This window comes from Serinus canaria, chromosome 4, assembly GCF_022539315.1.
Source record: "Serinus canaria isolate serCan28SL12 chromosome 4, serCan2020, whole genome shotgun sequence".
Taxonomy (NCBI): Eukaryota; Metazoa; Chordata; class Aves; order Passeriformes; family Fringillidae; genus Serinus; species Serinus canaria.
The window spans coordinates 53,106,142-53,132,886 of record NC_066317.1 but is presented as its reverse complement, the minus strand read 5'-3'; the positions used below and the strand labels follow the sequence as shown (position 1 = coordinate 53,132,886).

Here is a 26,745-nt window from a genome sequence, read left to right as displayed (position 1 = left end):
TGTATGGCAACTAATTTCAAAGAAAAGAGACTTATTCCCTCACCTTATGGAATCAGATCATCTTCAGGGAAGTGGCCTAGAGCTGTCCAAAAGCTGTTTCATGTATAAAGGCTCAGGAAGGAGATATTGTCAAACATTTTGCAACAATAAGTGCAGAACAGTGTCGTTGATGAAATAGGTTGTAATTTTTCACCTGGAGTTTGAAGTGCTTCATACTTTATTTGGAATATACATTTTTGTACAGAATTGGTACATATGGCCTTTGAATAAGTAGTGTGTTCTTGAAAGACTATTTATTTTGTCAAAAATCCTCATTTTATGCCTCCCTGAAATCTGCCTTTTTGGCAGACTTAATCTGGGGAGAAGATAATAAGTGTGTGAGTGGAGCTGCCCTGTAGGCAGCCCATGGAGGCTGGAAGCTGCACGGCGCAGGCGCACGGCTGGGCAAGGTGAGATGGAGCCTCTGTCTCTGCAGCCATGCTCAGCTGGCTGACAGTAATTATACTGCCTTGTCCTGCTACCAGCAACACCATGACCAGTGTCAGCCAAGAGTTAACTAATCACGTAGGAGGAAAAAAATGGATTTCTTAAAATTAAACATGTATTTAAACTGTCTGTGAATGATAAAGGAGCCAACATCGCTTACTTTCCCAAAGCACTTGAATCTAAATTAAGGTTTGCCTAAGAGTGTGAATATTATTATTTATTTAAGAGCTCTCACATTTCCTTTCACTTCTCTTCCTCTTCCCTGTCACTTGTTTGTTGGGAAGGTGCTACTTGCATTCATGTGTGACCAAAGTGGGAGGCAACCAGAGGCTGTGGAATATAAGATTGGTTGAGAGAGTGAACTGGAGTGGGGAAAGAGGGCTGTGGTGTCGGGGTAAGGTTAGGGGAGAGACTATAAAAAGTGTAAGGAAAGGTTAGCAGGAGGGGAATAATATTGGGTTTCTTTTGTGATTAAAAATTTCTGATGCCAAAGCATCACCAGGTCTTTGTTTTGGAGATTATTTTTTAATGAATTACCTTAACCTTTAGTTAAACCTTTTAGTTATACACTCCAGGCAAGAAGCGAAAGTTTAAAACAGCTATGATAAGCAAAGTTTAAAAATTTATCTGGGATTTAGTAGTAAAAGCAAATTACATGATCCAAATTTTTAGCATTCTTGCTGAAATCAAGTGCAGGCTACTGGTGGTACTATTTTTTCATGCCCTGTTTTAGCCCGTGCCTTGTTGCCTCTGGCCATGCCTCCCCTGGGAGAGAGTCAGAAGCTGTGGGCTTCTGGGCTGAGCAGAACTGCCCCTGCCCTGAAATCTTCCTCCACAATGCCTGACTGCAGCCTCCAGATGAGCAGTCCCTGACACGTCAGCAAATGTCGAGAACAGTGCATCTTGTAGCAAAACATCACCTAAATAGGACAGTAAAATAAGATACTTCAGGAACAATAAAAATAACTGTAATAAGCTACTTTAATGAAAACATAGCTATCATGGAAAATGTCAACAAAATAACTCCCTTAACTCATGTCCGAGGATGCATTTGTACTGACAAAAAAATTTGAGACGTGGTGGTAATAAGAATGAACTCATTTTACACTGAAAGAACTGCTCAGTTGTTGTAAGACCAAAAGAGATTTTCTTTTTCCTTGCAAACACTTCAATCTGTCTAAAATTGTTTGCCTTATAATTGCTTTATAAAAACTATTTCCCTGGTGTTGAAATATTTATTTTCCTTTGTATGTCTCAAAGCCCTTCCTGTACTTTTTCTCTTTGTGACTCCTTTGGTTCACATTTTATTTCCCCCTTCCATTCCTGGCATTGGTTCTGTTGAATGCTGTCTCTTTATGACTTTATTCATTACTCAGTTCTGGAAATATGTTAACTACTGTAACTCCATTAATTTTTAGCATATCATTTGTGTTAGATGGAATGCACAGTATCATAATAGAGAGCCCTGAGATAGGATCCAGTTTCTTTATACATGAAATTAGAGGTTTTCTTATTCCTGTCAAAGTAGACTTAGGAGTTTTTCTTTACTATTTCCAGCTATAGCAGAAATATTAGGAAATAAAAGTTCTGAGTATATATTGCAGTAATAGGCAGAAGAGTGCAGGGTAGCTAAAAGCCAATGATTTCCTTCAAAGACAAATTTACCCTTCTTAATGGAAAATGAATTAATTAGTGAACAACAGAGTTTGTAGCACTTACCCTCTGTTACAAAATCAAAGCATCCTATATAATGTCAGGGTCAAAGTCTGCTACAAATATTGTTTCCAAACAAACACCCAGCTGGGTATCACTATGGAAGTTCACGCTCAAAATACACATCTTACTGGGTGTTTTCATTAATAAGGTTCACTGCTGAAATGTTTATAGGAAGAATACCTTTCAGACAATAGGTAAAGCCAGGACCTAAATTCTTCCAGGTAACTACACAAAGAAGGAAAATCTTTTTCAGCTGAATGGGTGTAGGTCCTTAATCAAACAACTCTTCTGGCTATAATTCATATTGAAATCAGCGCTGGCCTCTCTCTTTTATGATCAGGGCTTTGTGTTTTACATATCTGGAAGAGGGATTTACACTCATGTTGTTCCCAAATGTAGACAACTAGATTTGGTCAAGGTTTCTGAACAGGAGAAAAGAGACACTTCTGTTTCCAAATGATGGAAACAATACCTGTTCTCTTCAGTAAAGAGCCATATTGCTGTTTTCTAGATTCCCACCCTTTTGAATGTACAATGTTTAGGTGTGGATTCTCTGGATTTGTGGATTATTAAAAATTAAATTAAAATTTAAGAGAGAGAGAGAGAGAGTGTTTTTCTCCTGGTGTTAGCTGAGCCATGTTCATGCTTGCTGTCTTTTGAAGCTGTGTCTACTCAAAGAGCAAACCTCATCACGTTAGTATTACTGTTAGTGAATATGTGTCTTGGACTGCACTGACACACCTTTGCAGGATAAATGGCCATTTCTTTTACTTCCTTGTAATTATTTTTGTTTTAGTTGTGAATTAGGTGCACTTGGTTTACTGTACTAGGGCTTGGGTCCTTAAGATGGGTGGGGTTGACACTTGCACAGCAGGTACCCCTTTTGTGGGGGAGATCTGTGAAGGAGCTTGTAGCACAGATCTTATGTGGACATGCTTCTTTTCTGTGTCATAACTTCTTGCAACATATAACAGTGACTGGACAGAGTTCACCTCTCACAGAATTTGCACATGCTAGGAATTTTTTCTGATTCTGTGTTTAAGACATTTTCTGTGTTTGCACTTCCTGCTAAATGCTAGACTTTCACAGGTATTATTCCAAACAGCTGCAGACCAATCCAGCACCTTTGTTAGAGGCAACCAGGACCCTGTAAGTTTGCTGGCTTGCTTTACTTTATTAAGTGTTTCCTATCCTTTTTTTTTTTTTTTTTTTTTTTTAATTAGTTCAGTTGTTTCAAAGTAAGCCCTGAAGTGGGAAGATAGTGCCTCACACTTCCTGAGCAGCAGCAGCATCTTTTGAGTGTGTGCCAGACAAGCACTCTGAACTATCACTCTGACTGCCCTGGTGTTCTGGGAAGAACATTGGCTTCTTCTCCTCTGATTTTGAATGAAGGGAAGGCTTCTGGAACAAGTAACACCCACCTTCATCCCTTGTGACAAACTTGTTATGAAGGCTCTTTCAGAGTGGCTCTGCAGAAGATTCACCCTGGACTTCCAAAGACAGACTGTAGACTGTCTGCCTTTGTGTAAATGACAGTTTTTTCTTTCCTAAAGTTGTTGTTTTTTTTTTTACTACAATAGGTCTGATATAGAATTTTTGTCTTTCTAAACTGTTAACTTGGTCAGCCCTTAGCAAACTGTTTAGCAAATGGAATTAGCAACATTGGAATAAAAACAGTGCAGAGGACATGACCACATTCTGGGTAAGCCATGGCAGGGCACTTGGGTACTTGAAATGTGCACATCTTATAACCTCCCACTCAGAAGAGCTGGGTTTCACAACCAGTGGCTCAGAAGAGAATAAGCCATAACTCAAAGAAATACAAGTATTCCCAATTAAAAGATTCACCTGATTTCCTGCATATTGGGCATGACTTAAAATGTACTATTTTTAGATGTAATGTTAAAGTCCATTTCTGTTGAGAAAACTGAGCCTGTGAACCACCAAGGAGACCTTGGATCCTTTTTCCAGTACTTCTTTCCACTTCTGCAGAGGTCTCCACTTCACACAGAAGAGAAATTGGTTTCCTTTTCATCCTTTCCACCTCAGTGCAACCTGCGAGTGGGGAGGGTGAGGCAGGGCTGGTGCTCCCATCCTTGGGCTACACCATCAGCCCTGCCCAGTGCAGTGTGGGCAGTGGGGTCGACACCAGCAGAGCCCTTGCAGGCAGGGGAGGTGCTCGGTGCTTCTCTGCCAGGATGTGATGCTGCACACGGGGCTGCAGAGGCTCTCCTGGCCACAGCTTATTAAACATTTCTGACGCCGGCTCCGGAGAAGGGGAAGTTGTGACTCACTGCTCCAAAGGCTGGGCATCTCCAGGGGACTAGAAGGTGCAAAAAGCAAGAGTTTTACTTTACTGAGTTACTAAGTCACTAAGCTGCTGGGAGATATGGCTGCATACAAGCAGACAAAGCAGATCTGCTGCTTAGATGGCTAGTTTACAGCGTATTTTCTCAGTGTAAGTTGCCTACTGAAACAGAAAAAAATTCAAATATAATGAAGGTGCAGTGCCTACTGCAGCCCACCCAGCCAGCTCCCTGTAAAGATGATCAGCACTAGAACAGACAGCAATGCTGGTGGCTGCTTTGTCTAATCTATGGTACCACACTGTTTTATTGAATAACCTATCTCTTTATCATCTATTTGTCTTCATCTCTAGCGTTCTGAATGTGATTATCAAAGGTGTCCTTACACCTTTAAATCTACTTTGGAAGTAGAGCCACAGCCACAATGCTAATGAGCTTGCCTTAATTGTAAACATTGAGCACTGATAAGAATGAAACTCCATCCTCTGTTCTAAGGAGTTCTTACGTGTTTCCTACTTACACCGTTTTTATCTGATTCTCCTTCACTTCTGTTCCTAGGCAGATTAATAGGCACCTGAACAGACAAATAACAGTACTACATCTCCTTCACACTCTTTTGACAGACTTTTGAGACTGCAAAATATTTTTGGAAAATTATTATTGGAAAAAAGATTCCTGAATGATCAGGCGGACGGCAATTTTTCAGGCTGGAACAATTAGTTCTCCAGCACTCACATGAACACATTTGTAACTTGTACTTAAATGCTGATGGGACGTTTTTTAGAATGTGATAAGTGTGAAATAAGGCATAGTTTTATCAGAGTTGGTTGCTGCCCACTCCTGCGAAAAAAGTTTTATTGTGATCATTAAGTTGCAGGTAGGCAGTGCCTCTGGACTGTAAAATAGGAATGTTAGTGTGCAGTGATGAAAGCAAACTTTGCTCAACACCTGTCTATATATATTGCAGGTTTCAGTGGCTGCCCAGTTGATCCGTTCACTCTATTGTCTCGGAATTAAGTCGTGGTAAGTAAAAGCAACTAAGACTGAGTTTTCTTTTCTTCTCTTTTGAACTTTTTTAGCTTGCAAATCTAAAGCTCTGCTTTTGCAGTTCAAGAAATGGCAAGACAGAGGTAATGGGGGGTACTGGAGTGGCATGTGAAATGTCATCCTCTTGTTAACATTTTTACCTTGTTTTCCTTTAACTGTATCTATATTTTAAGGAAGTGATAAAAAACATAGTTCTGAAAATAAACTGTGCTTTTTTTCTGCAGTTATCTAGGTTTATTCTTCTTAAATATCATAAAGAAATAAAGTATTTTGTTAGCAGCTGCCAAAAAAACCAACACCCCCCCGAAAAATATGCCTATACCAAGAGAAAATATATTTTTAACTATTATTTGAAAAGAAGTGAGATTTTAAGTCATAGTAATCAGTAGTATTGGATACTGGAAAATGTGTAGGATATGATTAATGAAACATTGGAAGGAAATAGGGTCAGTTCATGTGTTAGCATAGATCTTCTGTAAGGGCTGTGTGCCTCTCCACGGCCGTGTCAGGCTGTTCTCGATGGAAACATTTTCTTATGCTAATTTGGTTTGATACACGGAGGTAAAAGGAATACATTAGAGTCTGATGTCGTTTGCTCAACTAATGTGGCAGCAGGCAGAAATCAACTGGTTTCTCAGTAACTTTTATTATCAGCTCTTCCATTAGATCAGTAAGTCTTTTTAATGTCTTTTTCTTTCTTTATTCTTTACTGTGTATTTTGTCTATGGGATGGGGTAGATCTGTACTATTTCTTTGTTGGTGGAGTTATTAATTTTCTTGGCATTTTATTCTGAAAAAGTAATTGTTTTATTTAAATACCTGCTAGGCATTTCAAGCAGTTCACTGGTATTTCCTGGCTCTGGCTCCTCGGGGGCAGTCTCCAGTGCTTTGCTTGGTTGTGAATTCAAAAATTAATCTTTGGGATTTATCCTCTCCCTGCGCATACCTAGATATTAGTTCTCTTTTCTAGTTTGTTTTGTGTGTTTTTTAGTTTTGCTATGTGTTAGATTCAGGCTTGTGAGCGATGAGTCTCACAGATCTGTAAGAATAAAACTGAGCTCAGTGTTTTTGTAGCTTTTGCATATCTCTTCTTGCCTTTACTACTGCATGAGTTGAAAGTTTACATCCTGGATAAGCCTGCTGACTTATCCAAAGAAAAAGCCCCAAGGAAGCTGCTGGTGCCAGAGCAAAGACAAGACTTGCTCCTAGCAAGGCTGAATCATTGCTGGTGTTTATTTAAGTTGTTACTGCCTCTGTTGCACCTGGGGCTTTGTGGCTTCCATGGAACTGGTTCTGGGGCAAAACTATCAGCTGATGTAAAGCTACTGAATGAATTTGTGCTGGGAGAAGCTTTCTTTTCCTGTCTCTACATAATGTGCTTCTGTGTTGCAAGGGGTACATTTTGAGAGGAAAAAGACAATGTTTCTTCAAACTTTGTGCAAGAAAGGCTGATATGTAGGTTGGTATTTATTTCTATGAAGTATGTGTGATAAATATTCATATTTACTAAGTCATATATTTGGATATCAGATTAGCTAATAAATACCTTGTAAAGATTAAAACTTTAATGGTGTGGTAAATGATAAGGAAATGAGGTACTTTTGTAGTAAAGCTGAGACAGAAGGAGGGAGCAAGAGGGAGAAAGAAAGGGGGAAGCCTGGCTGAACCCAAAATCTGATATGGAGCTGCTTAAGCAGCCTGTAGGTGCATGTATGGTCACGTTGGTGGTTGTAGTTACTATCAGTTAGTCTTGAAAATACTGCCCTTTTCTTCAGTACTTTTTATTTTATCATGTTTTGACTGGGTCTCTTCCCCAGGAGTGAGATTTCTTTAAGGCTTGCTGCTGCTCCATAGTTCTTATGTCAAGCACAATGTGGCCTTTGGGTGAGCTGTCATGGGTGGAGAGGCAGGAACAATACTGGCTGGCACACACAGGTGGTAGCTCATTTAGCTGTGTTAAGTCCAGCAGAACAAACAGATTGACAGCTGTTTCTGATTTAGAACTGCAAAGCATGGAGAGTGCAGCTCTGCAACACAGGCAGAGCTGTTACAGCCCGTGAGTCACTGAGGAATGCAATATAGGGCAACTGCATGACACCTAGTGTTGCTCAGATAATTCCCCAGAGACTTTAACTCTTTGAAATGCTGTAGTGAGAGAGTATGGACATAAAAACCACAGGAACCCACTTTGGGTCTGAGTTTTTCTCTCTCACATTTTCAGAATTTGAATGCCATTGATTTTTTCCATCTATCTCCCTCTTAGAAGGGGGAGGGTTCAGTTTCTTTTGAAGTTAGAAAGGATGTCACACATGGTTAGCATTTTCCAAAGGCAAGGAAAGATTATACTCACAATGAAAGAAGCACACACGATGGTGTGAGAGGATTTGCCACGAGGTTCACTGAAACGGGCTGGATTACATCTTGCACGGGCATTGGTTTTCAGACCTTTGCAATATGCATAGCATATTGTGACCTGCCACTTGCAGGAGGAAATTAGCTCCTGTTTCGGTACCGCTCCCCACAGGTGGATATCCAAAGCACCAACGTGTGTCCTGACGTGAGCTCCATGACTTCACCCCGCGTGCAGGCACCCTGGCTGGTGTCCTGCCAGGCAAGGCAGGAACCAGATGCGTGGCACTGAGGCACCTGGGCTGGCACAGGGGTGGGCAGAGCCCATCACTCCAGTACCTCATCCAGCAATTGTGGCTCTCCTGCCTTTGGACCTGGACCGGGCGTCCAGCCGAGGGCAGCAAGTTGTTGCAGTGTGCGTTGCCATTGGCTGTTCTCTAATATGTTCCTTTGCACGTAGTTGTCTTTGGTGCTCAAAAGCAAACCACTATTAGGGTTTTCATTGTCACTGATATCTTGCGTCAGCAGTGTTGGTCTTTTCTACCACACCTGACGTCAGCCTTTCCAAAGGCGTGTGTGAGCAGCCAGGGAGCGATGAGGTCACTTGGCCACCCCACTGCTCTGCTCCTCCACAGCACACTGATTGTCCTCTGAATATTTTCTCAAGGTGGTAATGTCTGTATTTGGGCCAAGGAAAAATTCTTTAAAAGGAAAACTATAGAACGTAGATTATCTTTGTAGCACAGTGATTAATTAACAGTAAGTAACTGTGGCTAGGACTCCAGCAGAGAGTATCAGGTGTCTCTCCGCTATCTTCTCAGCTATTCCTCTTAACAAGAGCTGGGATCTGGGAAAGCTGACAACTGTGGGAGGACTTCAAGACTACAGAAGTTCTGCTGCCATCAGTCATTAATACCACTCACACAGCATGGGCTGTTCTAGTAATGCCCCTGCAAACCCAAATGCTCAAGACAAATGCTGTAAAGGCCTCCAGTAATCAATTCTACCTTCTCAAATCAGAGGTTGGCTCGGGCTCATATGAATGACTTTGGATACATACATATAAAAACTTCCTCTGCAGAAGTATTGACTCTCATTCTATGATGTTTAATCACATAAAGCAAAAACAATAATAATACATGACATACCTGTGGGCTCCTGAGAACCTCAGGAACATGGGAGATGCTTATTATGGAAAAATGCTCTGTCAAATTCTTGTTTGGAGAGACTTTATTTGGGAGATGTAGAGGCTGTTTGTCTGCTGAAGTTTTCAAGCTCCAGTTTCTTCACTGAATGTATCAGCTCAGTTTCCATACAGGAATAATGCAGGCTGAATCCTTCATTTCCATACTAAGCGTAACAGAAGAGCTGTAGTACTGATGGCATCTCTGGGGATGGTGGTGTCCAGCATATTCTGTGTCTCCATGGCTGGAATGAGTTGCAGCTTCACATCTGACTTTCCAATATGTTTTCATGATTACATTTCACTTAAGACTCCCTTGTGCAGAGCAGTTATTTTTTTAGTAGCTCTTTAAATGCTGAACATATATAAATGAAACTAGTTTAACGAGATGGAGGTGTTTTTGTCTGGGTGGGGCTGGAGGTTGTTTTGGCATGGATGGAAATGCGAGAATTTGCTCCAAGCAAATGGGAATCCTTGTTGAAACAAGCAAGAATGACTTTCTTTCATCTGTTTGAAGATCTTTGTGTATCTTGGGAGCTGCTCTGGGTCTTACACCACAGATAAAGAATGTGAAACGTGTAGTTTTTGCTAATGGAACTGTAGAATAACTTTTCCTGGTAATGTAGAAGAGGAGATACTCCTTTCTTTGTGGAGTGCCAGAAAACAATACCCACCTGTGTTACAGTAAGACACAAGTGATTTTGTCTGTGACTTTTCCTTCCCAGCTAAAGGAGGAGGATGTGTGGCTTACTGATGTGGGCAGGGACAAAACATTTTCACCATCAGCTACATAGAGGATTATGATTAAATGAATGACTAATTATACTCCCTGAGAGTGACTGCTAACTGCTGGTGAACCTTTTGTTTATGGGAGCATGGAGCCAGCTCTGACTTTTGGAGGCTGGGCACAGGGGCTCTCTGTATGAGGAGCATTGGAGGCAAATTTGCTGACCAGTGTTTCAGCCATGTGGGTGCCAGATGTGCTGGTGATGGAGCAGCTCTGACTGACTTGTGTGGCAGAGAGGGTGGAAGAGACAGATCTGAAGGTGGGGCTTTCCTGGGCAGGGTTCACTTCTCCCATCCTTTCCACGGAGCTTTTGGATGTGCTGGCTGATGTCACCAAGTCTGTAAAGGCAGAAGCATTGTGCCACATACTGGCTCCTATTTCCATAGTCACTTCTCCCCTCTTTCATGTCTCTCCCTCTGGCTTCCAATACTGGTGAAGCAAATAGGGAGGACTCTTCCAAGCTTGGCCACCTCTTGTTCCTGCACCAGGTCTGTTATGTGTGCTTGCGCCCATGCTGGCAGGATTTGGACATGTGATGTCTTACTTTTGAAGTTATTATTCATTAATAATACAGTTCATGGCAAATGTGCCCAGAAAGGGGTCAGGAAGGAAGAGGTTCAGAGGGAGAGCCTATGTGAGATGGGTGAGCTGGACCCATCAGCTCAGTTTCATTTGCAGCACCAGCTGTGACTTACAGGCAAATACAGACCTGCAAATGGCCACTGCTCTCTAATTGTCCTCTTCTCTGGCACTCAGCAAGCTCAAAACCCTGGGCTCCTCTTCCACCTTGTCCAGGATTCTCCTCTTCATGTTTCCATGGGAATGAACCAGTCAAGGCAACAAGGCATTGTGTTTAGCATTCACGACCCAAACTAAGCAGTGCTTTAGGGAAGAATTTTTTTGCTAAAATATTTCTATTTCTGTGTATTGAATTACAAGGTGAAGGTCTGTGTATTGAATTACCAGGCAGTTGCTTAAATCCAGAAGGTGGAAGAAAATAAAGTAATTCTCTGATTTCTTGTTGAAAGGAGTTAAAATTAATTAAAGAGAAGAAATGCCTACCTTTTGGAAAGCAGAGGAATATTTGCTTTAATGACAGTTAAAAGTGTATGAAAATATAGATGTGAGATGGAAATAATGTTTTTATTGTGTACACAAATAAACAAACTGTGATTAAAAATAATTGAGAAATCAATTTCCCAAATAGAAAAATAACTCATAAAGTTTAGTGAAAATTGTGTTCAAGGGAAAATTGCTGATATTTAATTTTCATCTCCTGTGCTCTTTATCCTTATCATATTTCTCACATACACTCTTATAAGGTGAATATTTTGACTGCACTTGCATTTCAATCAACACTACTTTGTTAGTCACAGATCATGGCTCCCTGGCCAGAGGTAGAAAAGCCTGAAACCAATAACTATATTGGGGACTCTTCCAAACAAAACCAGAACATGGCTGGGAAAGAAGGAGAAAATCACAAAGGTAATGTGCTCACTCTGAGTTTTAAAAAAATATATAGGATTTGGGGATCCTTGGAGAGGATGGAAAGTAATTAAACAATTTCTTAAATGTTCTATTTCATCAGGCAATGTGGCTTCACTTGGAAATAAAGGGGAAATTCAACCTGCATTTTCCACAGTAGCTTTGATAGATGAGACAAGACCAGAAGAAGAAGACCCGTGGGCTCTGCCAGAACTGCAGGACACTGGGGTCAAGTGGTCAGGTAACCATTCCTCTGTAAATAAGTTACCTACATTGTTTTCCCATCACATCTCTCATGTTTTTCAAGAGTTAATGGGTGTATAATATTCAGTCAGCTGGGAAAAAATCCCAAAATCATGCTTTTTACCCTCCTTAAAACATGAGAAGATATATGTAAAACAGTCCAGCACTAATACAGTTTTATATCCAGGCAACTGTTGGTCTTTTTTTACTCAGTAGGGTGACTATAAAACCAAGGGTCAATGTCAGATTTCATAAGTCTTTTGTCACATACCAAAAAGGTTTTTTGTGGTAAAAGTAGGCAAACAAAATACCTGCTTCTGCAGTTAAAATGTGATTAAGAACATTCTTTTGGGTTTAATCACACACTGGAGCCATGTCCCTGTCTTTGTCTCCACTGTCTCTGCTTGTGCACTAGAGTATCCCATAGAAAAATTGAGATGATTCTTTTATACATAATGTATTTGTTTTGCAGAACTGGATACAAAAGGAAAAGTCATTCGTGTGCTCTATGGGATAGGGAAGTTCCATATGCTACTTGGATTACTCTACATGTTTGTGTGTTCTCTGGATGTACTGAGCTCTGCTTTTCAACTGGTAGGAGGTATGAAAATACCTAAAATATCAAGAATAAATTCATATGGCAATAATTTTGTCTGAAACACTTAATTACAACTACCACTCTTCAAGAACATTCTTCATATGTGATGAGACATAGATTCAGAAGGAAGCAGCTCTGATTAAACCCTGACCTTCATTGGTTTGAAAGGGTCTTTCTGTCTCAAATTCCAGAGAGTTGATGTAGGGGATGTTGGCCCAAATTTCCCAGTAGCTTCCTGTTACTTCAGTGACAGTTTTAAAAAAATACATCTGCGCATAAATCTGTCCCATGTAAAAGACATTTCAAAAAGGTGAAATATGAAAATTGTGCTTTTGACAAAAGCATCTAACCCTGAAATGTCCCCCAAATCCTTCAAAGATGAAAACTATTGAAATATATTTTTTACATTTACCTCGAAGTGTTGAATTCATGTGATGGACTCAGGAGTGGTTATCAGAGAAACATGTGCACTTCTGTTGAAGTATTTTGCAAACACAGAAAGGTACATGAACTGAATTAATCAGTATTATTAAAAGCATTTCCCTTAATTCAGTATCCAAAAATACCAAGTAATAACACTTAAATCAAGGTGTAGGTGTTTTTTTGCCCTGCAGTCTTTCTGCTGATGGCTGTGGCATTTTATGCATCTCTGCAGAGTTCTGCAGGGTTTATAGTCACTGAAATGAGACAATATAAAGTATTCTCCATAAACTGAGAAGCTAAGAGTTCAGGACATGAATCTGGATCCCTGGGCTACATCATACTTTTTTGGGACAACAAGCATGATTATATATGTATCAATTAAATGGCTGAATGATCTTGAATTAAACACTGATAATTTCTATGGACTTTACCTTGTACTTCCCCCACTCTGAGAATATGGGTTTTTTTTATAGGTAAGGCAGCAGGGGACATATTTAAAGATGATTCAGTGCTCTCGAATCCTGTTGCGGGACTGGTGATTGGAGTGCTGGTGACTGTGATGGTCCAGAGTTCCAGCACCTCTTCATCCATTATAGTCAGCATGGTATCCTCCACGTGTAAGTCTGCTTACAGACTCTTCCTAGAGATCACTCATAAACCTTGTCTCAGGTGCAAACATTCCCACTTGTGTTCAAATTGTAGAAGCTTTGGGTAAAAGAACAGAGACTGTAGGAAACGTTTTTCACAGCTGTTTCCCTGATATAAAGTCAAATTTTGAAAAGGAATCATCATGGTATTAATATTAGTAGTAGCAATAGCAGTAGTAGTACTAGTAATAATAATAAAACCAGAACTGCAATGAAAATAATTGGAAGCCTTGGAACTGAACGACTTAATTTTGGAATTATCTGCATCATTTTCTCATGTTAGGCAGTTACTGAACTTCATTGTTTCTGTGGCATCATTTCAAAATTCTGCAGTAAGTAGGAAATTGCCTGGGAAAAAAGGGATTTTATTTTCATCTGACCCTCTAACATGTGATGAAAATGGAAAACCTTGTGCCATAGTGTCAGTGGGGATCATGGGACTGTGGGAGTGCCATGTTCCCAGGGGGCTTGATTAAAGCAAAGCTGTTTGGATTGAAGCAGCTCATCACACTGACATCGAGGGAAGTCAGGATTTCACTGATAGTAACAGAAATTTTCATTGAAGCATAGAGCTTGCTGATAATATGGTTTTTTCATTCAGTGTTTCCTTTTCTGTTCTCCAGTGCTGACTGTTAGAGCAGCTATTCCTATCATCATGGGAGCAAACATTGGCACCTCAGTTACAAACACAATTGTGGCACTTATGCAAGCTGGAGACAGGAATGAATTTAGAAGGTATTGTACTTAAAATCTAGATCTGAAAAATATTGGGTTTTTCGGTTTTGTAGGTCTTCTTCTATATTCCCCATCACTACTACAGCCATTCAACCTTTCTAGATAGGAAAGTCACAAGCATGGCCATGGCAAAGGTATAATGCTGCCTATGTGCATGGCCTCATATGCTTGAAAAAAACATCATGTTCCTGTAAGAGTTTTGTGGGTTTGTAAGAATTCACCATTTTTAATGATCTTGCACAGGGATAAATTTTCAAGTGCTCCCACTATACCACCCACCTTTTAACAAGTGCTAGTTATGGGAGGGCTGTACAAGTTAATATTACCTAAGTTTGGTCTGGTTTCTTTAAAAGAGATTTCAATGTTGAAGTCTGCAGAAAGCCAGAGCTGGTAACTGTAGAGATGTGAAGGTTTCTGGCTGTCAGATATATACTGTGACATCTTTTAGACTGACCCTTGACAGTGCCACTGAGAGAGCTCATGGAGCACTTGGAGGCTTACTGGGATTACTCCCAGTAAACTTGGGAGTGATAGGAGACTTTGGTACCTTGTCATTTATGCACTGGGCATATTGAAATACTCTTAGCCAAAGCCTCTGAGGGATGAGCTGTGGCTCCTCAGGCTTTGGAGGAGAAGATTGAAGGGACCTATACACCAAGAGTATATAGGTCCCTTTGCAGAAACCAAGAGTGTATAGGTCCCTTTGCAGAAACATGTGGGAGAGCTGCAAAGACTTCTTGCCCCAGGAGTCAGGGAGAACAGGTCCTGGAGGCAATGACTGGTTGAGGATTGAAAATGAACTAAAAACAGGTGAGAGGCAAAACAAACACAGGCTGTACAGCCACTTCTTTCTTCAAAAGAGTACTCTTGGCAGCCTCATGCTATGGATCACTTTTGTCTTTTCTAGTTTTTCTTGTTTTACTCACCTGTCTGGCTCTTTAATTGGTCAACAGTGTGGAGCCAACCTAGCACTCCATAACAAAGTGGCTATTGCATTTGACCCCCGAAATTAAATGATTCCCACCTTGAAATGCCCTTCATCTCTGCTTTTATGATTTTATATCTAATTGATGTTATACACATTTTGTTTAATTAAAAGCAGCTCTGGTTTTTAATTTCTTCTTGCAGGGCCTTTGCTGGGGCAACAATCCATGATTTCTTTAACTGGCTGGCTGTGTTTGCTCTGCTACCTGTTGAAGTCATTACTGGCTATCTCTTCCATCTCACCAATGTTATAGTTGAGTCCTTTCACCTTGAAAGTGGTGAGGATGCTCCAGAGCTACTAAAAGTTATCACAGACCCCTTTACAAAGCTCATCATTGAGGTAAGCTCTTTCTGACTTCAAGGAAGTGATTCAGTCACAGCTGAATCAAAATGCTCTGAGTATGGGAAGGCCTCCCACTCCTATCTCTGTGTCCTCGGGGTAAAGTTCATTAGCAGATGAATTCTTCTCTTTATTCACATCTCATAAAGCCCCAGCTCTATGTTTCCTGTTTCTATTTCCCCCCTGTTTCACTGCATCAATGGCACACCTAGCTAGGAGGGCTGGGAAGGCAGGTAAGGACAAATTCAGCCCTGTGGGATGGATGGGAAGGCAGCCTGTTGCCTGGGCATTGGCAGATAGCACTAGCTGAGACACAGCCAGAGGATCAGCACAGGACCTGATGATGACACTGAAATTATGGGACATAATCATGTGCATCTAGAGCCCAGGGGATACACACAGCTTCTGAAGTGACAGTAAATACAGTCAGGCAGTTGTGTCAGAGCAGCTGATTAAACAGAAAGGGTCAGATGAGGTAGTGGATGGTGTGGGGAGAATGAGACAAAGCATTTGTTCATGTAGAGTGTACCTTTTTTTTCTGGGAGTAACCCCCCTCCTACCTGGAATGCTGGAACTCCTGTCCTGTTGGGCAGGAGCTCCAGCATTAGAGTCATGCAGATTTTATATGGTTGAGCTTCCAAAGGGGGTTATTTGAGTAGGGCTGAACAGAATTATGTGATACGAGCTGGAAATAAAGCATTTTTAAAATTCTTTTTATTCTTCCTTTTAAGCTCGATAAATCAGTAATAAATGCAATTGCCACTAATGATGAATCAGCAAAAAACAAAAGCCTGGTAAAGATCTGGTGTGTCACTGAAACCAATGTGGTGAGTATCATGTTAAATTAATTGTCAGGTACCTCAGGAAATATATTACTGATCTGTAGCTGATGCTCCTTATCATAGGATTGTGAAATATTTTTTTTTTTTTTTAATGAGGGTGGGGTTTTTATCAGCAGAAAAAGAATGAAAATAATTTAATGCAGTTTTTGCTCCATTTAAACCAAGCATGGTCACCAGTGGTGACCTTGACCTGGCTGCTTTCAGCACTGTGCAGAACCTTGCCTACCAGAACTGGTGGATTGGCACCAAGCCTTTTACTCCTTTCAAACCCAAATGCCTTTAAACTGATAGTCCTTCCAACTCCCTGAAAGTGGAAAAAGTCTGCACCACAGGCCAGAGAAAAGATCATTTCAACAGCCCTTTATCTGCCGATCTAATCAGCTTTAGTTTTACGTGCGTGGGGTGATCTGGTGGCAGCTGGCTGTTTGCAGCTTTCTTGGAAAACTGCCCTTGGAGAAAGCCTCCGTGGGGCTGGGTCCTGTTCCTCTCCACCCAGGCAGCCCCACAGCTCGGAGGAATCTCTTCCCAGACCAACACCGATGAGTATTTTGGTAAACTATGGAGCTGAGTGTCTGGTTTGCATCATTCAGCTAATTAGCAATTACAGCATTAAATATCCTTTGATTCTCTAATTAGACTATTCTACCTGTTGGCACGTATAGAAAAGTAATTCCCGAAGTCCTGAGGCAGAAGATACTTAAGGAGTCCTTAAGTCTTTCAGCCTGCACAGGCCGTGGGGGCTGAAATTCAGCGCTGGGCTGCTATTGAATGACGGTGTGGCTGGGCACTGAAACGCGACCTGCGGAGATGGTGCCGGAGCAGGGCTGCTCACCCCAGCCCCGCTCGGGTTTCGCTGCAGCCGCCGGGCGTCGGTGCGGGCTCCGCCTGAGCCGGGGCAGAGCCCAGCCCGCCGCCCCTCGCTGCCCCGGCGGGCACAGCCCGAGCCTCAGCTGCAGAGCCCCGAGCCCCCGAGTCCTACACGAGACAAGAAACTCCACGGAAAGTGCAGGCCAAGGGAAATGATTATTTCTAGACACGCTTTTGTCTGTGTTGCCTGTATTTTGGCTGTGTGCCCGCTGCTCAAACTTACAGTCAAATTGCAAAAGCACGTGAAACCCCCAGAATTTTGACTTGAACTTGGTGAGGGGGAAAAGGGAAATAATTTAAATTATCTGCATTCCTACTGGGTGGAACTAATTTCTAGAAAAAATTATTAAACCGACTCATGGCAAGGATAAATCCATGCAGACCCCATTTGCTTAAAGCGAAACAAACATTTTGATCTAGTGAAGCTGCTTTGAAACTAAGGCTTTTGAAAAAAAATCAAGAAGGTGAGAAACAAGGCTGTGTTGCATTTGTAAAGGTTTACCAGGTATGGGTATTTTACCAGGTGCTCCCTGGAGATGTGGGGGCACTAGATCCACTCCCAGTTTTGCCCACCTGCATAATCTGGAGAGAGGTACAAATGCAGGTGTTCGTAGGTAGTACCCAGCAAAGAAATATGATTTCTCTTTCCCCATTTCTGCAAAAGAAAATCACTCAAGCACTTTGGAAAGACACCTCGTGTTCAGGAGCAGGGTTCAGAGTCCATTTGGCTGTTAGCTGCTCTTGTGTGGAAGTACAGCTCAGTCAGCAGGCTCTTCTTTAATCTGCACAATGATTTATGGACCTGGTGTCAGAATGCAGTATGTCTGGCCTAGGAGGGCTTATAAGGAAGCTTTTATTGTGGTGTACACAGAAATTCAGTAATTTAGTGATGCTAATCATAGTGCTTGTAATGACCTCTTAGACAGCCCTTGAACATGAAAATTAAAGTAGTAGCAGCACTTGTGTTTCTACTGACATGGAAACTGAGGCACAAGAAATCAGCTGGAGCACTTTGTGCTCATCCAGCAAGAGAGGCTGCACTAGTCTTGTAGCATTCTGACTCACAGTCCTGTAGTACTCATCAGATCATGAACTGCATTGAGATGTCAGGAAAGAGGTTTTTCTTTCCTCAAGAAAGCTGTGGCAGTGGCTGGAAAAGGAATGCCACTGTCCCACAACTGCAGCCAAAGATGAACCTCACTCCACAAAAACTGTCATCAGTAATTAAGTTCCTTAGCTATTAGTGGAGTGGTGCTGTGGTTATTAAAATGTAGAAGATTTTGGGAATATTTTAATCTTTACATGTTGTACTGATTGACTTGGGTAACAGCATAATCATTTATTTTAAGAATGCAAAAGGTTACCATGTCATTAATGTGGTGCCAGCTTACAATTCTGACTTTTTAGCTGATCAATCTTGGTTGTAGTAAAATTTGAACATTCTTCATGAGCTCTTAAGACAGGATTGTAGATGACTGAACTGTCTGCTTTGTCTGGCAATCTTTAGACGCTGCAGAATGTCACAATTCCACTTTCCGAAAACTGCACATCTCCTGACTTTTGCTGGACTGCAGAAAATGTGACATGGACCCTCAAGAATATAACTGAAACAGACTATATCACTAAATGTAAGTAGTGGAACTACTCCTCTGCAACATATTTACCAAAGTATGTAGCTCTCTGATGGTGCTAACAGCCCTCTTCTGAGGTATCCAGAAGCCCTTGCCAGTGTAGGGACACATGGCACTGCTGCAGATGCTGCTTGAGGAGCCTGTGCTCTGCTATGGCTGCACAGCTGGAGTTACAGCAGCACCATGGTATCTGGCTGCAGGTGGATCTCTTTCCATGCTGCCTGATACCAGTAATTGAGGTCTTCAGTATCATGTCACCCTCGATGTTCAGATGGCTTGGAGCTACTGTTACTTTGCTGTAATGGTTGCTAGGATATCCCATCCCTATGCATGCCCTGCAGGGCTTTCAACAGCCCTGCTCAGGTATGCAGCCACCTCGGGAAAAGCTGGCCCACCATGCAGCTTGGAGCACCCCAAAGTTTTCTCCTGCCTTTGTACTCCTCTCCCTTGCACCCAGTCACCTGGTTCCTGCCTGCCCCATGGGGTGCCCGCTGTGCATTTTGTAAGCACATCTGTAGAAGCACCTCTCCTGCCTCCCTCAGACATGGCTTTTGTGGAGGAGGGAAGGTGGCATTTCCCCTCTTTGCATCAACCCCTCCAGCTGTGTTTGCTTTGGTCCAATTTTCTTAGGGGAGGGAATGAAAACCAGAGCTGGGCTTAGGATCCCAGGCAAAAATGTGGGTAGGCTAATTAATTTTCCTTTTCTTTTTCAGGCCAACACATCTTTGTAAACTCAGACCTGCCTGATCTTGCCATCGGGCTCATCCTTCTGGCTTTGTCCCTGCTTGTTCTCTGCTCCTGTTTGATAATGATTGTTAAGCTATTAAACTCTGTGCTTAAAGGACAAGTGGCCAGTGTTATCAAGAAGACAATCAACACTGGTAACTATCTGCTTTTCCTGAGGATTGTTTTTTAGGAATGACAAGGACACTGAGCATGTTTATTGATGTCTCCTGTTCTGGAAGACATTATAGAATATTTTAGAGAAAATACTATTGAATGAAAATCATGCACACTGCCCAACATTTTTTCTCCCAATCTTTTTTTTTTTCTTTCATTTAAAAATTTATTAGTGAACAGCTTGACTGAGAAATGCAGCAGATTAACAGCATTAGAGACCAAAGTCCAGGTTTGGTTTCTAGATGTATAATCATTAGCTGTTAGAAATGTAGAGTTTCCATCCTCAAAAGATAGCACCAAAGTGCTGAGATTGTGATTGCCTACTCTGGCACAGGGCCTGCATGTTCCTTCTAAAGTAAGTTGGAAAGTTTGTAGTAATTAATGATCTTATCCTGTTCTGCTGCCTAGCCCTCTCTTCAGCAGGATAAGGCAGCCTTGAATGGTGGTGTTTTTCTGTCTTTCCCTGTGTTGTCCAGCTGTTTTTTTCAGTCTGGATCCATTGAGTGCAAATGTTATAGTTTTTTTTTCCCCAGGCTGCTTTTCCTTCATACTCTCTTTAATGGAGAGATAAGAAGCTGTAGCAGAGAAAAGCAGTCCTGGCACAGATCTCAGGCTGTGGTTGAAGTGAGGGTACACAGAAATACAGAAGGCAACAAAGTGGTCCCCACGCTGTCTTCTCCTGGGCAAAGAACACTGCCCAAATTAAAAACAAGGGGTAGAAAGTAAACAGCTGACAGCTACTGCTGATTTAATTTGGGATCTGCTCTGTGCTCCTCTGTGCCTTCCCAGCTGATTAAGTCCTCACTTCTCAGCTCTCTCCATAAATCTGCAGACTACGGGGGACATTTATGCCTGGTTTCTCTGATTAGTGTTATTTGCTGTTCTCTACAAGAGTTAACAAGTGCATTTTAAGGAGATAATCTGCTTGGAACTAGTTAGAGCAAACAACTTGGTTCTCTCAGGATGGTCTTCAGAGCTGTGTGAAGATCTGTTCCATGCAGTGGGTACCTGGTTGCTGAAACCAAGGCTCTCAAAACACCCAGAAGGTTTTGGGTTGACCTCTAAGGAAACATTTCTGGTACCTAACTGTATCACAACACACATGCTACCCTGGGTGAGGACAAATGTCTACCTAGTCTGGTATCCATCTCAAAGTGTATCCAGTGGTGCAAGGCTGTAGAAAGCACACAGCAAACAGGATAAATGAAAGTAGTAGAACTGACCCCAAATCATCATTTGAGACCCAATGTGCAAACAATGTATCTGCATTTTAAGTGCTTAACAGTCTTCACTGCTGTGTTATTGTTACATAGATCACTGTTAGGCTAACAGCAGTGTTCTCCCTCTATTTTTTAGATTTTCCATTTCCTTTTACTTGGCTCGCTGGATACCTGGCCATGCTCGCAGGGGCTGGTATGACCTTTGTTGTCCAAAGCAGTTCTGTTTTCACCTCTGCTATTACACCCCTTGTTGGTAAGTTGTAAATACTGTGCTCTTTATCCCCATGTTTTATCTTCTCCATCATCCTGAAGGCAACTCAGTCATGTTTGTTTTCTCGTAGGCATTGGCGTTATAAGCATTGAGCGCTCTTACCCCCTCACCTTGGGAGCCAACATTGGCACAACTACAACAGCTATTCTTGCAGCTTTGGCAAGTCCTGGGAGTACATTAAAATATTCATTACAGGTCAGTATAAAACAATGCTTTCTTGACTTCATTTAGGAGTTGTAAGTTTTCTGAAGAAAAACCTGACAAAAGTGATGCAATTGTGCTCTTCATGTTGTGCCTGATTTTGTCTGTGCTATTAATAACAGTGCATTCACTTCAACAGCTAGAGCAGAAAGGTTGCATTAAAAATTCCCAGAATGTCAATATATAGCTAATCTAGCTTTTATAAATTGTCTTGATCTGCATGAATTGATTCAGAACTGAGACAGGGGAGGCCACTTGACCCCTGAGCATGGGGTCTTTTCTGCTTGGAGTTCAGTGCCACATACTGAGAACCCTCTGAGGGTTACTGATTTCTGTAAGCTCTCTTCTCAGGATCCTAAGTCAGTTCATGAATTGTACAGGGATTCCTGTAACCTGAGTGAAGGTTGCACACTCCTTGAGCTGGCAAGCTCTCTATCTACCTGACGTTGCAGTGAGCATCATGGCATCTGTTTTTCTCCTTGTAAATGTACTTTGATTGGGTTTTATTGAATTCCTTTTTGCCTCAAACTATTTAAAAAGTGGGAAGCCTGGCTTTGACCTCCCATTTTCCACCCAGTCAAGAACCTGGCAGCAGATAACATTTGAATGAATGCTTTACAATTAAGAATGAAAAGATAATGACGTTACCTTGATGAATAGGATGAATGTCTTTACTAGCTAAAATAAATCAAGAAAATTACAGTAGTCATTTTATTGTCCTCAGGCAACAGATGTAATCATGAGAAGATGCTATCTTGATAAAGCTCAGATTTCATGATTACCTACTGGTTTTATAATGCCCTTTATAAATAAACACCTGTACTTTCATATTTACTTTCTTCTGAAACTGTTACAAAATAAAAGTAGGATAAGGTGAGCAGGGAATGTACTGTTTTGTTCTATATATGCTTATTCTGTCTATGTGACTCCTGTACGTTTTAGCAAGCATGTACCTTTTAATGCTAATTTTTGTTTAAAAAATTGTGAAGTATGCGAATCAAAGGATTATAAAGACCCAAAGTCCCCTTCCACGATCTCCTCAGTGCCCTATAAACTTATAGCTAATTTTTTGTAAAATCCAAGTTTGTACTATTAAATTTCTCTGTAGCCTGTGTGCAATATCAAATTTATGCTTCCCACGTTTTCATTGAAAATTTATGGATGCAGAACCCAATGGTTTCCACACCTTATTGACAACAGTACTGTTTCCTGAAAGCTGAGAGTCATTGTGATGTGGGTAGGAGTGTTTCATGGTGTTTTAATTAATGAACTTCTCAAATGTTTTTGCTTTCAGATTGCCTTGTGCCACTTTTTCTTCAATGTCTCTGGGATTATTCTGTTTTATCCGATACCTTATACCCGCCTGCCAATCCGCATGAGCAAGACCTTGGGAAATATAACAGCCCAGTACAGATGGTTTGCTATATTTTATCTTCTCCTCTGTTTCTTTCTGTTGCCTTTGTTTGTATTTGCTCTGTCACTGGCAGGCTGGGGAGTCCTTTTGGGTGTTTGCCTTCCCCTGTTTCTTCTTTTTATTGCTGTGGTTGTAATTAATGTTATGCAGAAAAGGCGACCTCATTCACTGCCTGAGAAGCTCCAAAACTGGGATTTCCTACCTGTCTGGATGCACTCCCTAGAGCCCTGGGACAATATAATTATGTCTTCACTTGCTTTTTGTGGGAAACACTGCTGTGGCTTCTGCAAGTGTTGCAAAGTCAATGCTGAACAGGAGGGTGCCAAAGACAAGCAGCCAAAATCTATGGAAGTTTATGAAAACACCATGGCAATGGCTGATGAAGAAAGAGGTGGAAGAAGGGCACCAGCTGTAGCTTGTGTTGACAAAACAGGCACAAACAACACAGCCTTATAGTATTGGATCCATGCATACTAGCAGAGATACAGCACAGGACAGCCAGGCTCATCAAAACCACCTTGGACCTTGCACTGAGGACAAAGTGAACATTTTGTTAGGTTTCTGAAGCCAGTGATACATCACTCATCAAGGAAGGGAGTCAAACAAGCTTGACAGAGTCCCTAAAAAATCTATGCTAAGTTGCAAAGCTAATGACAGATTTGCTCACAGAGGATCTACTATGTGGTACCTTCCTCCAATGTTATCAGTAGCAAACAAAAGAAATCCTGATGTAGTCCCATGAAGAGAGGGATGAAAGAAGTGGCAATCAATTAAAACTTTAAAAAAACCAATAAATAATGCACTTGTAGAACAGCCTTTCTGACCTACTGACTAGCAGAAATTACTTCATAATACCTAAGAAACCCTTGAAATTAAAAAAAAAAAGGAGAGGGGGAAGAAAAAAAGGGAAAAACTAAAAAAGGGGAATCCTAATGTTTTCATTGGCCTGTCTGCAGTGGTCAAAATGGAAAACAGTAGCTTTCCTAGAATAGACAAAATCTATTCTATGTATGTGAAGGAAAATTAAATGCTGGGACATCCTTCAGAAGCTCTTGGAGTCCTACTCTGGCATATGAGCGTAGATAAGCCCATTTGGAGCCCTCTCTGTCTCCTCTAACAGTGGGGACAGGAGCTATAATCTTTTGTTATCCCGGGCTAAAGACCATAAAGGCAATTGCTGCTCTCTCTGCCTGCTGAATGTTAAGAACTGTGTATGGAGATATTGGGCTGCTACCAAAGGTCTTGACTGACTGAGGATGTGATTGCGTGGCCATGCCTCTCTCTAGATGGTCCTCTTCAGTCCTGTTCACCATGTAATCCCACGGCTGTGGACTGGTGCAGGAAGGAGGACAAGTAGGAGAGGAGAGAGCTGTGCCAGCCTGGGCTGATGCCAGGAGATGTATGTGCAGCTGTGGCTCCATTTTCCTGAGCCACAAAAGGAGTTTTCAGCATAGCAGTGGAGAATGGCTTTAGACCTACAACAGAGGCAGCCTGTAGGGCAGATTGTGGCTAGCATAGGGCATCTGGTAACATTTACTGGAGAGAAAGGGGTTTTCACCACCCCTTTTTGCTCTGAACCACTCTACTTGGAAATAATGTGAATTTTACTGGCAATTGTATGTAGCAATCCAAATCCCAAATAAAATCCATAAGGAGTGTAGTCACTACAATGCCTAGCAAATCCATGGGTAGTGCAATACTTGATAGGAAGCTGCTTGTGGTCAAATTTTACCTTAGTGATGTTTTAATAAATGCTTGTGAGACTGCTCTGAATCATGGGCTGACAGAAGGCATAATTTCAGAGTCAGAAGAAGAACATTTCAAAGACTGACTCAGTACTTCTGCTGGTTTTCAACAGCTTAGGTATTACTGAGTATGGGACAATATCTGAAGTCCAAGCACAAATGTTCCAAAAAAAAAATTAGATGGCTGAGTGTAAACCAAGTGTCATTTAAAGGTCATTTATGTGGCTGAATTTTAAATTAAATCTGTAATGAAAATGCTGAGAAGACCCTTAGAGCAACAAAGCTACTCAGTGCTGCTAGAACACAATTACTTCTGAATTGTTGTTTTCTGCAGAGCTTGGAATTCAATAGGTTAAATTCAGCAATCAAGTAAATACATATATTTTAGAAGTGAAAATTGTTTTCATTTCCTTTTTTAAGCTAACACTAAAATTGGCAAACTATGTGTTTGCAAATTGCATTCAAACTGAGATTCTAACTTTCTGTAATTGTGAGCCAGTGACAAAATGCTTAGAATCAGATTCAAATTCCAGAAACATCTACTTTTGGTATAGTTCTGCTCTTTTGGAGTGCAGTACCAAACAGCAGAAATATGTCAAATGTTCTTTTTAAAGTTATTTTCCTTATGCTTCATACAGTTGAAACAATTTTGTCAGCATCTCATTTTTAAAGTGGAATTTTTATATTTTCAGGAATTCTTCTTCATTTTATTCTCACAATTTTGGATACTTTTTGAATCTGTTTCTTGAAATCCCAGTGTGCATTTCCCATGCCCTGTTTCCTTGGGAAAATATGAGAAAAATATCCAGAATTGTTTTCAAGTTATCTTACGTTTCCATTGACCACCCATTGAAAGAGGAAACATTTTAGTCTACTTTTACTCATTTCTTAAACAACATGCACCTTATTTTGCTTCTTGGAGTAAAGCCTTCAAGAACAGTGATAATAACTGTGGGAAAGCAATGCTTGCAAACGAGTCAGGGTAATAATTGTCAGGCATATCAGTACTTTATGGCTCCTCTCTGTAACGTCTCCCCTGCCATCTCCTCTCCTTGCTCCAGGTCATACCGTGCCATTGTGTTAAGCAGATTCCAAGGAATATTTCTGTTTAATACAGCACGATATATCCTGGTACACTCACCCTCACACTCTTACTAAGAGATATTTACTCTTTATTTATAATTGTTTGAGTGTACAGAATTTTTCATAACTTATAGAGAAAAAGGCTCGTGATTGTGTTATATATTACATATTTGAAAACTATGCAATGTTTATCTATAAAAATGTAAAAAGGCACTACTGTATATTTTGTAATATAACTTTTCAATTGTTTGTAACTGTGTATACTGTGTATTATGGAGACTGTTGGCTCCATCCATAGGTTACTTAAAGATTGTTAGTAATGCAGAGACAGATTTCTTAAAGGTGAAAACAACTATAGACTTTCATAATATGGCTTAATGCACAAGGATATGAAACACTATGTTTCTAAAAGATTTGAATTTTCTGTAATGAGAAATTTTGGAAATACAATGTTTCTAAAATACTTTTTTAAACTCTTGAACACTTCATCTTTTATCTGTTTCAAGGACAGTATATGTCTTTATATTTTGTCATGAATGTTCATCTTGTCTGTCCTCATGCATTGAATGTAAAAATAAAGAGAAGTTTAAAAAAATTATTTTTGTAATATTTATCATGGAATCTTGCAGAAAAATAAGTATTCAGACAAATTCCAGCCTGAGCTGATGCCATGTGCAAGAATGAGAAGGTTTTTTTAACACTGAGCACTAAAGAAAAGCACCTGTGTGTCCAGTATTTTCATATGAAAGAGAGATTTTCATATGGAGAAAAATAAAAAGAATTGCTCAGTGCAACTGTGTGGGTCAAGATGTTTTCTGGCAGAGTGCTACAGACTGTCCTTAGTGAAGGCAAGCATGTGAGAGCAAAGCCAATGCTATTGTGACAACAGGATGCATGACGAGTAACCACAAATTATCTGTGTCACTGTACCAGGCTCAGACTCTTCCTGTATTCTCTGGCAAACAGAGTCTCTGCAATGCTCCTTATACTCTGTGGCCTGAGTGATGTCTGGCTTATAACTGGCAAAAATATCCATCTAACTCTTTTTTTTTTTTTTAATCACACATGACCTATGGAGCTTAAAATTAGCCAGACAGAGAAAAATAAAAAGTGTTCTTTAAGTGTGTTAAAGAGTATTAAAAATGTTATTAGACTTCCTAATTATGAACTCAATAATAGCTGAGGAACCTGCCCCAAAAGCACCCCTCATTCTCAATTACAACACGCTTTATTGAAATGAAG

The 26,745-nt window shown here is 40.9% G+C and overlaps 1 protein-coding gene and 1 long non-coding RNA gene across 6 annotated transcripts; one reads left to right on the top strand and one right to left on the bottom strand.

Annotated features, from left to right (window-relative positions):
* Positions 1-1,449: 1,449 nt before the first annotated feature.
* On the bottom strand, positions 1,450-9,755 carry LOC108963798 (uncharacterized). Of its 2 annotated transcripts, none has more exons than XR_001992459.3 (2): positions 9,053-9,755; positions 1,450-4,525 (listed from the first exon to the last, which is right to left on the bottom strand). It is a non-coding gene; the product is annotated as an uncharacterized LOC108963798 (long non-coding RNA). The 2 variants fall into 2 exon arrangements; XR_001992457.3 differs by lacking the exon at positions 9,053-9,755 and adding an exon at positions 7,906-9,046.
* Positions 4,557-26,232, top strand: SLC34A2 (solute carrier family 34 member 2). Of its 4 annotated transcripts, XM_030239368.2 has the most exons (14): positions 4,558-5,385; positions 5,476-5,531; positions 11,245-11,359; positions 11,463-11,600; positions 12,075-12,203; positions 13,097-13,240; positions 13,894-14,005; positions 15,134-15,329; positions 16,061-16,156; positions 18,546-18,666; positions 19,383-19,550; positions 20,926-21,042; positions 21,131-21,255; positions 22,556-26,232. In XM_030239368.2, exons 3-14 carry the CDS (start codon positions 11,254-11,256, stop codon positions 23,129-23,131), a joined length of 2,028 nt encoding a protein of 675 aa, XP_030095228.1. In that variant the 5' UTR covers positions 4,558-5,385; positions 5,476-5,531; positions 11,245-11,253; the 3' UTR covers positions 23,132-26,232. The 4 variants fall into 4 exon arrangements, with proteins under 4 accessions (XP_050829780.1, XP_030095228.1, XP_009098157.2 ...); XM_050973823.1 differs by having other exon boundaries at positions 4,557-5,531; positions 11,197-11,359; XM_009099909.4 differs by having other exon boundaries at positions 4,558-5,531.
* Positions 26,233-26,745: the final 513 nt, after the last annotated feature.